Source organism: Osmia lignaria, chromosome 5 (genome assembly GCF_051020975.1).
Source record: "Osmia lignaria lignaria isolate PbOS001 chromosome 5, iyOsmLign1, whole genome shotgun sequence".
Taxonomy (NCBI): Eukaryota; Metazoa; Arthropoda; class Insecta; order Hymenoptera; family Megachilidae; genus Osmia; species Osmia lignaria.
Genome location: NC_135036.1, coordinates 6,153,135 through 6,166,751, shown reverse-complemented (window position 1 = coordinate 6,166,751; position 13,617 = coordinate 6,153,135). Strand labels below are relative to the sequence as shown.

The 13,617-nt window shown below is 37.2% G+C and overlaps 1 protein-coding gene across 2 annotated transcripts; it reads right to left on the bottom strand.

Annotated features, from left to right (window-relative positions):
* Positions 1 to 105: 105 nt before the first annotated feature.
* On the bottom strand, positions 106 to 13,535 carry d4 (double PHD fingers d4). Of its 2 annotated transcripts, XM_034332115.2 has the most exons (9): positions 13,252 to 13,535; positions 13,066 to 13,175; positions 12,587 to 12,820; positions 12,298 to 12,503; positions 12,121 to 12,190; positions 10,210 to 10,365; positions 7,715 to 8,209; positions 1,724 to 1,836; positions 106 to 988 (listed from the first exon to the last, which is right to left on the bottom strand). In XM_034332115.2, exons 1-9 carry the CDS (start codon positions 13,458 to 13,460, stop codon positions 857 to 859), a joined length of 1,725 nt encoding a protein of 574 aa, XP_034188006.2. In that variant the 5' UTR covers positions 13,461 to 13,535; the 3' UTR covers positions 106 to 856. The 2 variants fall into 2 exon arrangements, with proteins under 2 accessions (XP_034188006.2, XP_034188007.2); XM_034332116.2 differs by lacking the exon at positions 10,210 to 10,365 and having other exon boundaries at positions 13,252 to 13,531.
* Between the last annotated feature and the right edge of the window lie 82 nt (positions 13,536 to 13,617).

Below are 13,617 nucleotides of genomic sequence, written 5' to 3'. Positions count from 1 at the left end.
TCTCCATATCGTTCAAAGTGTTTTAAGCATCCTCGAAATCGTCAAAGCAACCGAACTTCGAATGTCAATGGCTAAAAAGTTAATTGGCCCGGAACTAGGAGAGTATTTATCGTTTTTTTTTTTTCACAATTCTCAATAACTACTTTCTAAGATAGATAATAAGAAAACATCATAAATATTACGTTTCTCTTTTAAAAATCAATAAAAAATACGTTTCGTTTCGAGTTAAAACCGTGTGGCAATTCGACGATATACCCTAAACGGATGTCGAAGATCCTTGATACTAAAGTTATTTGCTTTTTATCAGTTCCATTTAACTTGTAACGGCAAGCTTTAAAGAGGCTGTTCATTCGTTTCTCGATAAGAACAAACAAAACAATATCAGGGACAGCCCTTTAACGCTACATTTTTTCATACATCTACTGAATAAACGCTACTTCATTAAAATTATAAATTATAATACGTTAGTTATCATACTTTTAGTTGCTTGAGATCACCAGTGCCTGAGATATCTAAACGCAGCCTATACGCAATCTACGAATACTTCGCGATATTTCCTTCGTTATTAACTGGAACTTACAACAAACAAAGGAATTCTTAATGGTGCCAACTCTTTATTGATGAAACTCGTCTCTCTTTTAAACGAAAAAAAAAAAAAAGATCCTCGTTTGATGGCTGTATACATCAGCGTCTATTTTAACGTAATACTACATAAAAGGAGGGACAATGAGCTTTTTCGAATACTCTCCTAATTCGACAATAAAAAAATGGCCAGTGCACCACAGCGAATAGATGAAAAAAAAAAAAAAAAGAAAAAAGAAACATCCGTGACTTATCTACGAAACAAAACCGTCTTTTAATCACGGCGATGAAATTCTGCTATGCACAGACGGCAAGACCAGGAGCCCTCAGGAGGAGATGCAAGAGGTGGAGACAGACAATACATGTGGTATCCACGATCACAGTCGTCACAGAACAGCAGCTGATCCTGGTTTGGTTCGCGAAAAAATTCATTAGCTTGAAACGATGTTACCTAACTTGTGTGTTATGTTAATTTTCATATTAATATAATTTACTGTCTTGCAATGCTTAATCAAGAGTGGAAATAGAGGCAGCTAGAGAATCTTATAGCAAGAGCAAGATGTACTAGTACTATTTATGTAAATGAAAGCTGGGAACGTTAAATTGTGGATTGCAAGAAGTTGGAAAGTTGGGATGCAACAGAGGAGTTGCTGGGGGAAAGATTGAACAAAGAAGGTTGAAGAATGTTCCTGGTAGATGGAAGAAATGAAACTAAAGCTAGAGGCAGAAAAGAGTAATTAGAAGAGAACAGAATTATAAACCGAGCTAATCTCGTGACTAGGAAACTCTCATGAAGCTCTCATGACCAAGTCTCTTAATCTTGAACACGATATTGCTGAAGTTACTTCTTTGGACATAATGTAATCACTGTTGTGCAAAATGTATTAATAACACAACGTGATGTCTTAATCGAGTCTGTCCAATTTCGAACAGCATCCGTACATTTTGTCCAAACTATTTTGATCTTCCTTGTTAAAGTATAAAATAATGAAAATTATGAATGAAACAAAGCGCGCAGCTACTCGAGATCTAGGGATCCCTAGATAACAATATCCCTAGGGGAAAAAGCAAAATAGTTGGGAGTAAGTGTACGTCGACTGTTCGTTTGCGTCCCCGTAGTAAATAAATGTTTAATACTCACATCGTTGTCAGAAGTGCCACAAATGGAACAGCATTTGCATTCGATACACTGCCACCTGTACTTGCGAACAGAAACGATCATGTTCGCTGTGAATTGCAAACAAGTCGGATGCCCTATAACAAGAACGTAGCAAGGTCATGGAACACGCATATGGGACGGAACAGGATAGAGCTTTCTTTTTGGACGAGTAGAAAGGTGCTAGGACATTTATCTTGTGCCGAAGAACAGTGAACTCCAAGCTATCATCTTGTTTCGACTATTATTACGTATTTTTTTTTTTTTTTTTTTTTGATTTTTTTTTGGTATCGATATTGGAAGAGTAACGATTCATTATCGAGCACGATAAAGTATTCTTGATTTCAAGCAAAGAATCGAATAATTTTTGTACTGAAACAAACGCGTGCCGATCTGACAAATCATCATATTGACTTTCACCCTTCCTCAGCACTAAAAACGTCCGGAATAATGATACGTTCTGTTATGTTTCCGCACAGAATATTTTATTTCATGATATCTGCGATATTTTTTTTTTCGTTTTTTTTTTTTTTTTTTTGATGTTGCCTCTTGAACATATTGTTGTTTATTTGGAATAGTAAGGTGGTAAGTAATAGCGGTGCGTACCTTGGAATAGTTCACGTTCTTTCTTGCGCAGCACAATATAAACGTCGCGGACCAGCACACTCTCCCTCTCCTCTCTTTATATACGTTCACACACAAAAATGTTTTTTTTGTTTCCTTTCTTTTTTTCTCTCTCATTCTTTCAACCCTTTCACACTGATTTTTGTTCTCTTTCCTGCTCTCTCCCTTCCTTTATGTATCTCTTCTCAACAACCATCCACTCACACAGACACACACGCGCGCAACTCATAACGTATCACATTTGATATATATATATATAATATATATATTTATATATAACTAGCGTTACTTAAATACTAGATTTGTAAGCCTCATGGGTATTGCTTAATTAAAATTGCCTAATAACAAGTCTTCGATTTTTTTTTTTTTCTCTTTCTTCTTTCATATAACAAGGAGGAACTATCTCTGCATGCTTTCATACTTGTGTGTGTGTGTATGTGTGTGTGTATTTTCTCCTTCTTTCTTTTCTTTTTTTTCTTTTTATACCACGTGAGTTTCTCTTAATACGGTAAATATAAGGGGCTTATCAAGATTACGATAGTGGATTCATCTTCGAATTCATTCTGTCGCTACCTGTTAAATTATAATGATACTCTATAAGGATCTCTCTCGCCATTAAACATATCTATTTTTTTTTCCTTTTTCCCTCTCGCCCTGTCTTCGAGCTTTCTTTCTCTCTCTCTCACTCTCACCCTCAATTTTGTATTTTTTTTTTTTCTTTTTTCCATTCTTTTCTTCCACGGATTCTTTTGGTTGAGACTCGTTAACTGCCGTCGACGACGCTTCAGCAGAACACACAGTGGAATCATTTTTGCCGAATGATACAAAACTATACTTAAGCGTAAACACACTTAAGAGCAATGATATACCTAAGGAAATCTGCATCTGCACAGAGAACGCTGCGTTGGCTGGTTATTTTAATTAGACGCACCGTAAATTAGTAATCTACCTGGTTGTTTCAACGCGCTTAATTACACCCTGTCGGACGTACGGATAATAACAATGGGGGGGTGGAGGGACCAGGAAGGCGGGGGTGGGTGGAGGGGGTGGGGGGAGGAGGATAATACGCGTGTACGTTACAGACTTGCATATATCGTATCCATATAAATCTATGATAATATAACGTTAGCGTTAAAAACGAGTAGCTGATAATGAAACGAACGCGAACTCTTTCTCTCTGTAGCTAACTCGAAAATCATGGAAAACTTTGTGTATCTCTCTCGTACACGCATTTGCATCTTCCTCTTTTTTTTTTTTTTTTTAAATATGCTCGCCATCGGACGATACGAATAAGAGGAAGATCTAGATGCGATGCGTGCAACGCGAGACTAAAACGATTAATGCCCAGAACGAAACGGAAGATTAAGAGCGGCAGTTCTGTCGGTAGAGGAAAAATCAGACTGATGTGTATATAAAAAATTGTTCCTTCATCAAAACCGCGATTTTTCGTCAAAACATTCGTAATTCAGTCGTTTAGTTTCGATCCATCGTTATGTTATTCGATTTTTTTTTACAGAAGACGCATATGGTGCGTCATCGGTTGTATCCCCTGTGACGCATAAGGTGCGTCATCTATGGTATCGCCTATGACGCACAGAATGCGTCATCTATGGTATCGCTTATGACGCACAAGATGCGTCGTCGATTATATCACCTATGACGCACAAGATGCGTCGTGGATTATATCACCTATGACGCACAAGCTGCGTCATCTATGGTATCACCTATGACGCATATAGTGCGTCGTGGATTATATCATATATGACGCACAAGATGCGTCATCGATTTTGAACCGATTAAAAAATACCTCGTCCAAAAAATTCGATTAAAAATCATTGAAAAATGACTTACGATTTTTCTAATACAATTACTCGGTCGGAAAATCGGTATGTTTGTACGAAAAAACGATTTTTCTTTTTCCCGCGACAGGAGGTCTCTCGATTGATGGAAAGTAACGAGAAAGATGAATTACGCGATTATTGTGCCATAAGAAAGTAATTTTCTTTTTCCATTGTAATACTTTTTTCTTCTTTTACTATCGTTATATGTGCTGCGCTCTTAAGATGTGGTCTCTATTGTAGTATATATATATAAATAGAAACGGAAAAAATTATTTACAAGGCTCGAAAAGTGTAGAAGTATCGAAAACATGGTCAATCCTCTTCGCGTCTTACTATGTATAAATATTGTTTTCTCTCGTTAAACGATTCACGACTGTGCTGGATAAATATATAATAATATAAAGTATGTATATATCGTATCGTTTGTTATTAAGCTCTCTCGAATCTTCACGATTTGATCAAACGACCGATAATCGTGGCAAGCTTTCTGTCTTTATGTTTCCTCATCTTTTCATCCCTCTTTTCTGATTTTTCATTCTCAACGAACACGGTGTAAAGTAAGAAACGCGATTTACAGCGCGGTCAAACCAGAGAACACAAACGCATCTTCGGTTCAATATGTGCATTAGTGATACTGTGCAACAGGAATTTCGGATACACCTTCAAATGGTACCAACGGGCGATGGAGATAATACCTGGAGGGGCGTTGTGGAAAGGGGTGGATCTAAAATATGAAATCTCAGCTTTGGGAATTCATAGGACCATAAATAGATCCTCTATGGGATATTGATTAGATTGATCAAACCTTATCCAAATTATAATTCAAAACTAATCAAATAGTGCAATTCATTGTCAAGATGGAATGCTCATATATTTATCAATAACGTGTTAACTCCCAGTCTAATCAAGGCTTTAATTAGACAATTAGCAGGCAATATCTCAACAAGGTGGTAACTACCGAAGCTGAGACTCTAATTAATTTCCACACCTATACAAACAACCTCGAGTTTCAAATCAATGGACAATCGGTACCATTTGGAAGTACAACCAGTATTATTCTTCTTTTCTTTTTATTGTATTAAAATCATTCGTCGATATCGCGCACGAAACGCTGTCTCTTTCGAAAATTCATCTAACTTCTTATACCTCATCGACGTATTTCTCTATTCATTTTTCCTCGATTCTCCATAAATTTCTAATTCTTATATATCCAGAGTTTGATTCGTAATTTCACGTTTAATTCGTCTCTTTCCTCTTTGTTTTGTACATAGTGTTTTTTTCTCTTTTTTTTTTTTGCTTTCTTTTTTTGCATCGTTTTGCTCTCTTTCGTTTCGTAAAAATTTGTTTCCCCTTACGAACTAATCATTGAATTACAGATAAATCACAGTTGATCCGTGCAGCAAAAGGAATCTCCCACGGACAATTCCTATTACTCAGATGCGACCAAGTTGCGCCATTGACAAACCGATGATTTTTCTTTTTTTTTTTTTATATGCTTTTGCTTTTCGTGCCTTGACTAGTGTACGTAAAGCTCGTAACTATATTCACTTCCGACTGAATCGTGCAGATACTCTTTCTTTTTTTTTTTTTCTTTTTTTTTTCATTATTGCACACGCGGTTCTGTTATCTCTATCCTTAACGATGATCCTGAACGTATGTCACACAGTAACCAGTTATCCTACTCTCATTCCGAAAAAAATAGTAATACTCTCTTTTCTCTTAGCTTGTCTCTCTGTTCGAATAGTATTATTAACGCGTTGATTACCATCGATTCAATTTAATCGAATAATTAAAAAATGATTAATTAATCCCTATTGCAGTAATCAACGCGTTAACACGATTAACGAAACCATCGAGAAACCCGAAGAAATGATTTTGTCAAGAATTTAGTCGACGAATGATGTTCAATTAATCGCTGATAAATAGTACATCACCCGTGGTCTCGACGAGACACAACGAGGAAGGGTATTACCGTGTGAACACAAGTCGCGGACCGTAAAGAGACACCGGAGACAGAAAATTACGCTACTGGCCACGCGTGTGCGGGGACGACGGTGAATTGTAACGCCTTCCAATGAATAAATTTCAACGTTATAAGAAAACATTCCTTCATAAATTTTCCACGAAAACACGGGGATAAAGCTATCCAGCACTATAATAATCTTACTTCCATAGATTTTGTAAAAAGAAGACGGAAAATCCTGGTGGATTTACGTGGTAGACTTGGTAGATTATAATTGACAAATGCAAAGAGGTGAATAAAACTTCACAATGAATATACATATAAAAGAGTAAAAAAAATGGATACTCTATATCAGTGTTTCCCAATCCTTTTTGTGCCATGCCCCACCTAAGCCTTTTTAAAATTCTGATGCCCCTATGTAACATACAATTCCTTAGAGCAATAAATAATATTAATCTAAGAAAAATTAAAACGTTAATTTAAAATTGGTTTTTAGTTAAGTTTATAATGTACATAATTTTTAATATTCAAAAATTGAATTGTTCACTGAAGAAACTTAAATGATAGGTTTTAGAAAGAAGTTATTGAGGAAACACGGTAATTAAATTTTCAAAACATGTAATGGAAAACTGAAATTCAAGTACGAGATAATTATAATGAAAGATTTTTCTATATTATTTTAATTATTACTGAAATGAATCCATTTTCGAATTGCCACCCTGAACAATCAAACTGCCCCCCCTGTGGGCCCCACATTGGGAAACACTGCTCTATATGAATAAATAAAAATTTCAACTATACGGTATACATAAAAATATGTACAGGAGGAGATTTTACATTTCCAGGAAGACGATGCTTCAAATAGTTCACAGACGGAATAACAAACGCGACAACCCGCGTTTAAAGTACTTCCTCAGGAAGATAAATTATAACAGAACCTTCGTTATCCGAACGAATAGAAATAAAGGTTCCGTCGCATTAAGAAAGAATCAACGCTTAAAAAATCTCACGGTACAAACGATCAACCGTACAACAAAGAGAATCAAAATTATTACTGTTAGAAGTGTCGCTAAATACTCAATGCCCTCCGCTGTCAGTCCATATTTATAAACTCCCGATGACTATAACAGCAGCAACATCCTGGGACAGGGTGTACACGCAGTCCTCTAGCAGTAATAACTTCGATGCACCTAAAAGTCAACATTTAAATAGAACAAAGAAAAAAAAAAAAAAATAGGAAACAACGTATTCGTTTGACGAATAAGTAATGAAATGAAAGGAAACGGGCACCTCGTCCCCGGCAAGCGCAGGCCACTAGCGATGCTTTATATCATCGCGAACACACGAGAAGCTGATTACCTCTCGGGCTAGTAGAAGGCAGGGTTTCGATCGACGAACGACAAACGCGATCACCGTGACACAATGCTAAAACCTTGAAACAAACAAAGCCGCGGGATACGTCGGCCAATCGACAACACACATACATGTACACTTAATTGTGATTCGTTCGTCGGGTATACTTGCGCTTGATCTTTTCCTCTGGCTTACCTGAGCGACCGCAATCACTGCAAGAGACCAGCTCCTCGGAGCCGCCGGTCTTTTTATTTTCCCTAGCATCGCCCAGACAGAAGTCGCAGTAAGGGGAGGGTTGTGCTGATTTGCCAGCTTTCTTTTCGTTCGTCCCTCCTGGAGTGGGTGGCCCCTCGGCTCTGACCGATGAGGAAGAAGGCGAGGGTACGGCCGTGCCCGGGGACGAGGCGGCCGGCAGGTGTTCTTCTTTCGTCGCGGGTATCGTGGGCGAGGCAGGCGCGACCGACGTCTGTGCAGCGGTTGCCTGCGGCTGCTGAGCCGGTGACGGCTGCTGCGGTGCTGGCGATGCCTGAGGCTGTGGCTGCGGTGGCTGTTGCTGCGGCTGCTGCGGTGCCGGCTGCGACTGGGGCTGGGGCGTCGACGCTCCACCCGCAGCGGTCGCGGAAGGCGCTGCGGGGGAGGGGCTCGAAGTACTCGACGTAGTTGCGTTCTGACGACCCCGACGTGTACCACCTGATCACAAACCGACCACATACCCAGTTGCGCTTTGCGTCACAAGCTAATGACCATGCACACTGGCTTAGAGACAATGATTGTTTCAGAGTCAAATTCTGTGTGATGATCGCCAACAATAATCGATTCGGTTATACGATACAGGAGCGAAGGGATCGTACCTGTACCTTCAGGTACACCGACACCATTGATTGAGTGATTAGCAGTGATTAGGGCTAATTGAATGCATGGAGGTAATTCATAAATGCTATTGTTTCAGAAGTGTGAATCTATGGGTTGAAAAAGTGAAGCGTTGTATGAGTTATGAAAAATCAATAAATTGATTGTTATAGTAATAAAAATGAACACCACTCTCTACTTGTTTTAATGCACTAGCTGAATTATTGGACATTTATGAATCACCCTTCACATATAGGATGCAAATGCTTGAAAATTTACAAGAGAATAATTTAATGCCCATCACTATGAATGGAAATGATAATGCTCGTTGTAGACAACCGCCTCTTTCAAAAGTTTGTATTAACTGTACGCAAAATTGCACCTGGCAACTCCTGTCTCCTCTTTCGAGTACACCTATTAAAAAGACAAACAAGTAGTTAATTTTAAATAGAATAAAGTTGAAACTTTTTCAAGAGGCAGCCATCTATACAGTCTACAAGGGTGTTTTCTTGAATAACCAGAATCGATTATTCCAAACATCACAAGTATTTAATGAAATGAAACTGACACAACAATAAAGAAACAGATGGAATAATATGTATATATATGTGTATGCATATATACAATATATATATACATATTTAATTATAACAAGGTGCACACATTACATCCAACTGATGCATTCCATCACCAAAAGAGCAAATCCAACATTCTAAAAACAACGAGGTCGAGGTAATCAGTGTTCGAAAATCAGACAAAACATATTGGCACAAAGGTGACACAAGAAACTACACTGCGATCTCGTTTATCTTTTAACAAAGCTCTAGAGAGTAGTCATCTAAAGAGGGGAAATGAAAGCCAAAATTACTCTACAGGAGTTCAGAGAAGCGTTAAACTACGAGCAAACGAAAGTTGAAAAGAAAGAAAGACGCCAACAGCACGCTGTCGCAACCCTTTCGCTACTGTATTGTTCTAATCAAAATAACAATAGCATGTTTACTTTGTATCCTTAATTATTGGTACACAGCAGCGAAAGGGTTACAAGAAACTAATATTTAGATTAAATTCGGTAAATCAATCTCATGCTGAAGAAGGGACATAGAAAAAACTACTGATTTCATGTATTAAAGAAAAGAAAAGAATAGAAACGCTCACATACCAAACACTCGAGAGGTAGCGCCACACAATCGCTTCCAAAAAAAAAGAAGATAAAAAATTATAATGCCTTTTTAATTTAACATAAGAACACTTTCAAGAAAAAGATTGCAGAAGCATGCTATTGCAAAACACTGGCAACTATCGTTGCTTTTCTCATTGGTTCGACTCAAGAAAAGAATCTTGAAACGTTTCTTCAGCACATAAGGCACATTAATAAAATCTGTCTGTATAACAATAGGTACGCATACTTGGAATGAAAACAGAAAGGAAAAATTGTTCGTTATCATACTGGCTAGAAGTTTTATTTCTGTATGATATTCACACGCGGGAACGATTAATTATTTTGTGCAAATGAAACTCCATACGCAATTGATACAGTGATTAGATGATGATGAACACACAGAAATGAAATAAAGCTACGGTTATTTGCAATGCATGCATTCGCAATAGACGTAAAGAATGAAAATAAAACACGAAAAGAGATCATACATCATATCAAGTTCCATCAAGATTGGGAAAATGATTGTTGTTCTTGTTGTTGTTGTTGTACTGGGCATGAAGAACGGTAGTTGCAAGAACCTGGGATCAGATCAATGATCATAGGCGTATGGATGAATAAAGACACAGGGAGGCGGGATGCTTTTAAAGGATTGTGAGAAAATTGAGCTGATTTTGGCTCCAACCTGGCTGGTTCGAAGCAGCGGTGTCTGCAACGCTCCTAGGTTCAACTTCGGCAGGACTGGGACTTAGTTCCTTAGCAGGATCACCGGAGGAAGTAGAGTGGGAATGACCGTAATGGTAGACCAGACCAGGTCTGGTTTTATACCGTGCGCTGCATACTGCAAAAGTGCAAATACTGTTTTCCCACAAACCATCCAATGCAACGTCCATAATAAGAGAAATTTTGGTCGACGAATTTGGTTGGACAATTGGGAGGAGGTTGTATTCGTTTAACCGCCACGTTTAATGCATATTCATACTCCCTCTCTCTCTTTCTTTCTCTCAATCTCACTCGCTCTTACTCTCTCTCTCTCTTTATACGTGTATGTGTGCATTTCATTACAGTTTCCTCTGTTGTTCTTTCAAAATTGAATATCACGTCTGGTGAACGCATAAATGAAAAATATCAAGTTACAGGCAGGATGTTCTGAAAGAAAAAAGAAAAAAAAAACACGAGGCGGTTAAAGGATATCAGGATTTAGAAGCTTACAGGTAAGGAACAGCATTTGCACACCTTCCGCACCAATACATATCCCTATCCACCTAAGAATCTATATGTGGACAAGCAGTGAAGGAGTTCCAGCCCAAGAAGCAAAACTAATACGATGCAAGGCTTGATGCTTGTATACTCCTACAGAATGAGCTCGCTACAGTGTGAGCCAGTACATTCTTGCTCTGTTATTGGCAGGTAGTACGTGTCCGAAGATATTTGGCCAATTTCGTAAGCTCCATCGAGAAAGAATTTTAATATGAATTACTATTATTTTGACTATCTCACCCTCGATGCTTACTAGTCGAGACCAAATGTCTTGAGATCTTTCTGCTAATCTAACAGGAGTGGTTTTAAGAAGTAAACAGATTGCAGGCACATTCGAGTTAATTCATAGACTTCGTGTCTGGAAAATGTTCGATCAAAATTAGTAGTGACTATTATACTCCTTCAAGGTTTGGACAAACGCGGCATTCTCCTCTCGAGACGTTACTTTTTCTTTCACTGTATTTCGTTAACGCTACCTTAGTTAATATAATCTCTCGCGAATAAAGAAGAAAAAAAAAAAAATAATTATCAGCTACTGCACAACAGACACGGTAAATAGTCTTTTTTAATTAGATATGTAATTTCCTTTCTTCGATGACTTATAAAACACGAACTGAATAATAAATTGTGATACACGATTTAAGAGCACGATCATTTTTATATGAAATCATACAATGTACTGATTTGAAACTTGAAAAATGATTTGTATCATTTCATACGCTTTGCTAATACATTGTATATTCTTTTATCGGTAAATAATCTGAATTTTCAAACGTGTATAATCGATCTTTGCCTTTCATCCAGAATCATACCATGTCTCTTCATACTTCAATAAATAGGAAAAGAGAAATGGAATACAAGGTATTGACATAAACAAAAGTTACACAGCAAGGACTGGAATATGCTATACCATACTGCAATTCATAAACTTGAAGGAAAACAGCAGTCAATACAATACTGATCAATATTTTTCTAAATAAAGAGTATTCAGTCGATATGAAATTAATTTACTTAAAGGGCACCTTCCCAAATTACAAAGATCAATCACCATCCCCCAGTATAGAATTATGCGATAACCAAGACTAGAGTCTTCAATAATTTATTTGGTGCTTCAAATATCATTTTATATATCATATAGTAACCACCGCGTATTTTGTAAAATAATACGTAGGCGTCGTAAAAATATAGTTATTTAATAAAATTAACAAATCTTCTAACGTAATGCAATTTTCTCTTATTTGAAATAACAACTTGATAGAGCTAATAATAATAGTATTTGTAATGAAACTAGTAACAGGAAGTGGTCATTTGTAGTTGTATCTATGGTTAAACTTACGGTCACAAACGAATGGCTTATCAGTGTCAACTGCATCATAGTTGGCTTTTTTCCGCCCACGTCCCCCACCCTATTTAATAAAAATCAAATTCTATTCGTTACATTCTTTCCTTATTCTTGTAAGAAACGTAATACTAAAATTGCATAATTAATCAAAGTTAAATGCACCAAAGTTACCTTAGTACGTTTGCCCCCAGGGCTATCTGTGGAAGACGGATGATTTCGTACAGGATGGTGACCACCCCCACGAGGTTTCCTTCGTTTCCTTTTACTGCTATAATATTCTTCATAGTCATAGTCACTTTCGGCATCAGGTTCTTCGTACGTATCCATATCCAGCATGTCTTGGTCATCGTAATACCATGTATCTTTACTATGTTCTTCTGCAATTTCATTATAACATAAAAGATTAAATGTACAGTTTTATTGTACTCAGATTAGTATTGAACAATGTATATATATTTACCTTTCAAAGACATAGATTCTTTGCTATCATCATTTACATGTGTTATAGTTTCTATACCTTCTACACCATCTTCGGTATCTCTTGGTCCTCTTTTTGGATGCAAATAATGCATCAAATATTGCCGCCGTTTTTTCCGCCATCTTTTGCTAGGATATGTGTATATTTGACCGTGTAATAAACCTGGCAGCCTTTCTCTCGCAGACATAAACAATGCAGAATGATTTTGTGCTACACCTGTAATTTTATACAGTTACTTTACAACAATAAAATCATTTTTGATTGAACAATTATGGAGTTCACGAATTATAAAATTCTGATCGATAGTTGGGGAACATTTTAGAGAAAAATTGATGCCAAAATTATATTCTAAAAAGATGATTTAATTAAGGGAACTTCGAGGATGCGGTCGAACTATCGTTTCATTATAGGGTAAAATGAATGAATTATAAAAATTTTTTCATAATCGCAGTGAAAAATACCTGTTTGCGAATCTAGGAAAGGCATACGTAGACGTCGTTCCCTGCATAGTCGACTATTATAATTTGACGAATTTTCTATGGCTTCCCTATACGCTGTGTCATTGAGGAAGCTGTGAAAAAATCGATAGCAGCCATGTAGAATTTTGCACTGTACGAAGATCGTAGTGTCGGTAATGTAACACATACCTTTCGATTTTGCATAGGTTGCTTTCATTTACAGCTTGTATAATTCCATGTGCAGCCGGCGAAATCGTAACGGCTGTCATTTTTGTAGTAACTAAACAATAAACCCTCGGTTCTTCCTCACCGCTGGCTGTTCTTCCCGGAAACAGAGCTCCATCTTTAACGCATGCGCACTTCTCTAATCCAACTAGCCGAGAATATAAATTTACCATAAACAGCTACAAACCTACAAATATTTCTTTCAAATTCATTAAAAAAAAATCTGAAACATGCATCAATTCACTAAAGTTATTGATGAACTGAATAATTCGTTGTAATATTGAAATATTGAAAAAGAAAAGGTGTTTTCCCTACTGTATCAATAGTAAT

Coding starts and splice junctions, on each gene's coding strand:
- d4 (XM_034332115.2), bottom strand. CDS start 13,460: ATGGTAAATTTATATTCTCGGCTAGTTGGATTAGAGAAGTGCGCATGC. Junction 8,210..10,209: donor CGCTGCTTCGAACCAGCCAG/GTTGGAGCCAAA, acceptor GTTTGTGATCAG/GTGGTACACGTCGGGGTCGT. Junction 989..1,723: donor GTGGCACTTCTGACAACGAT/GTGAGTATTAAA, acceptor GAACCAAACCAG/GATCAGCTGCTGTTCTGTGA.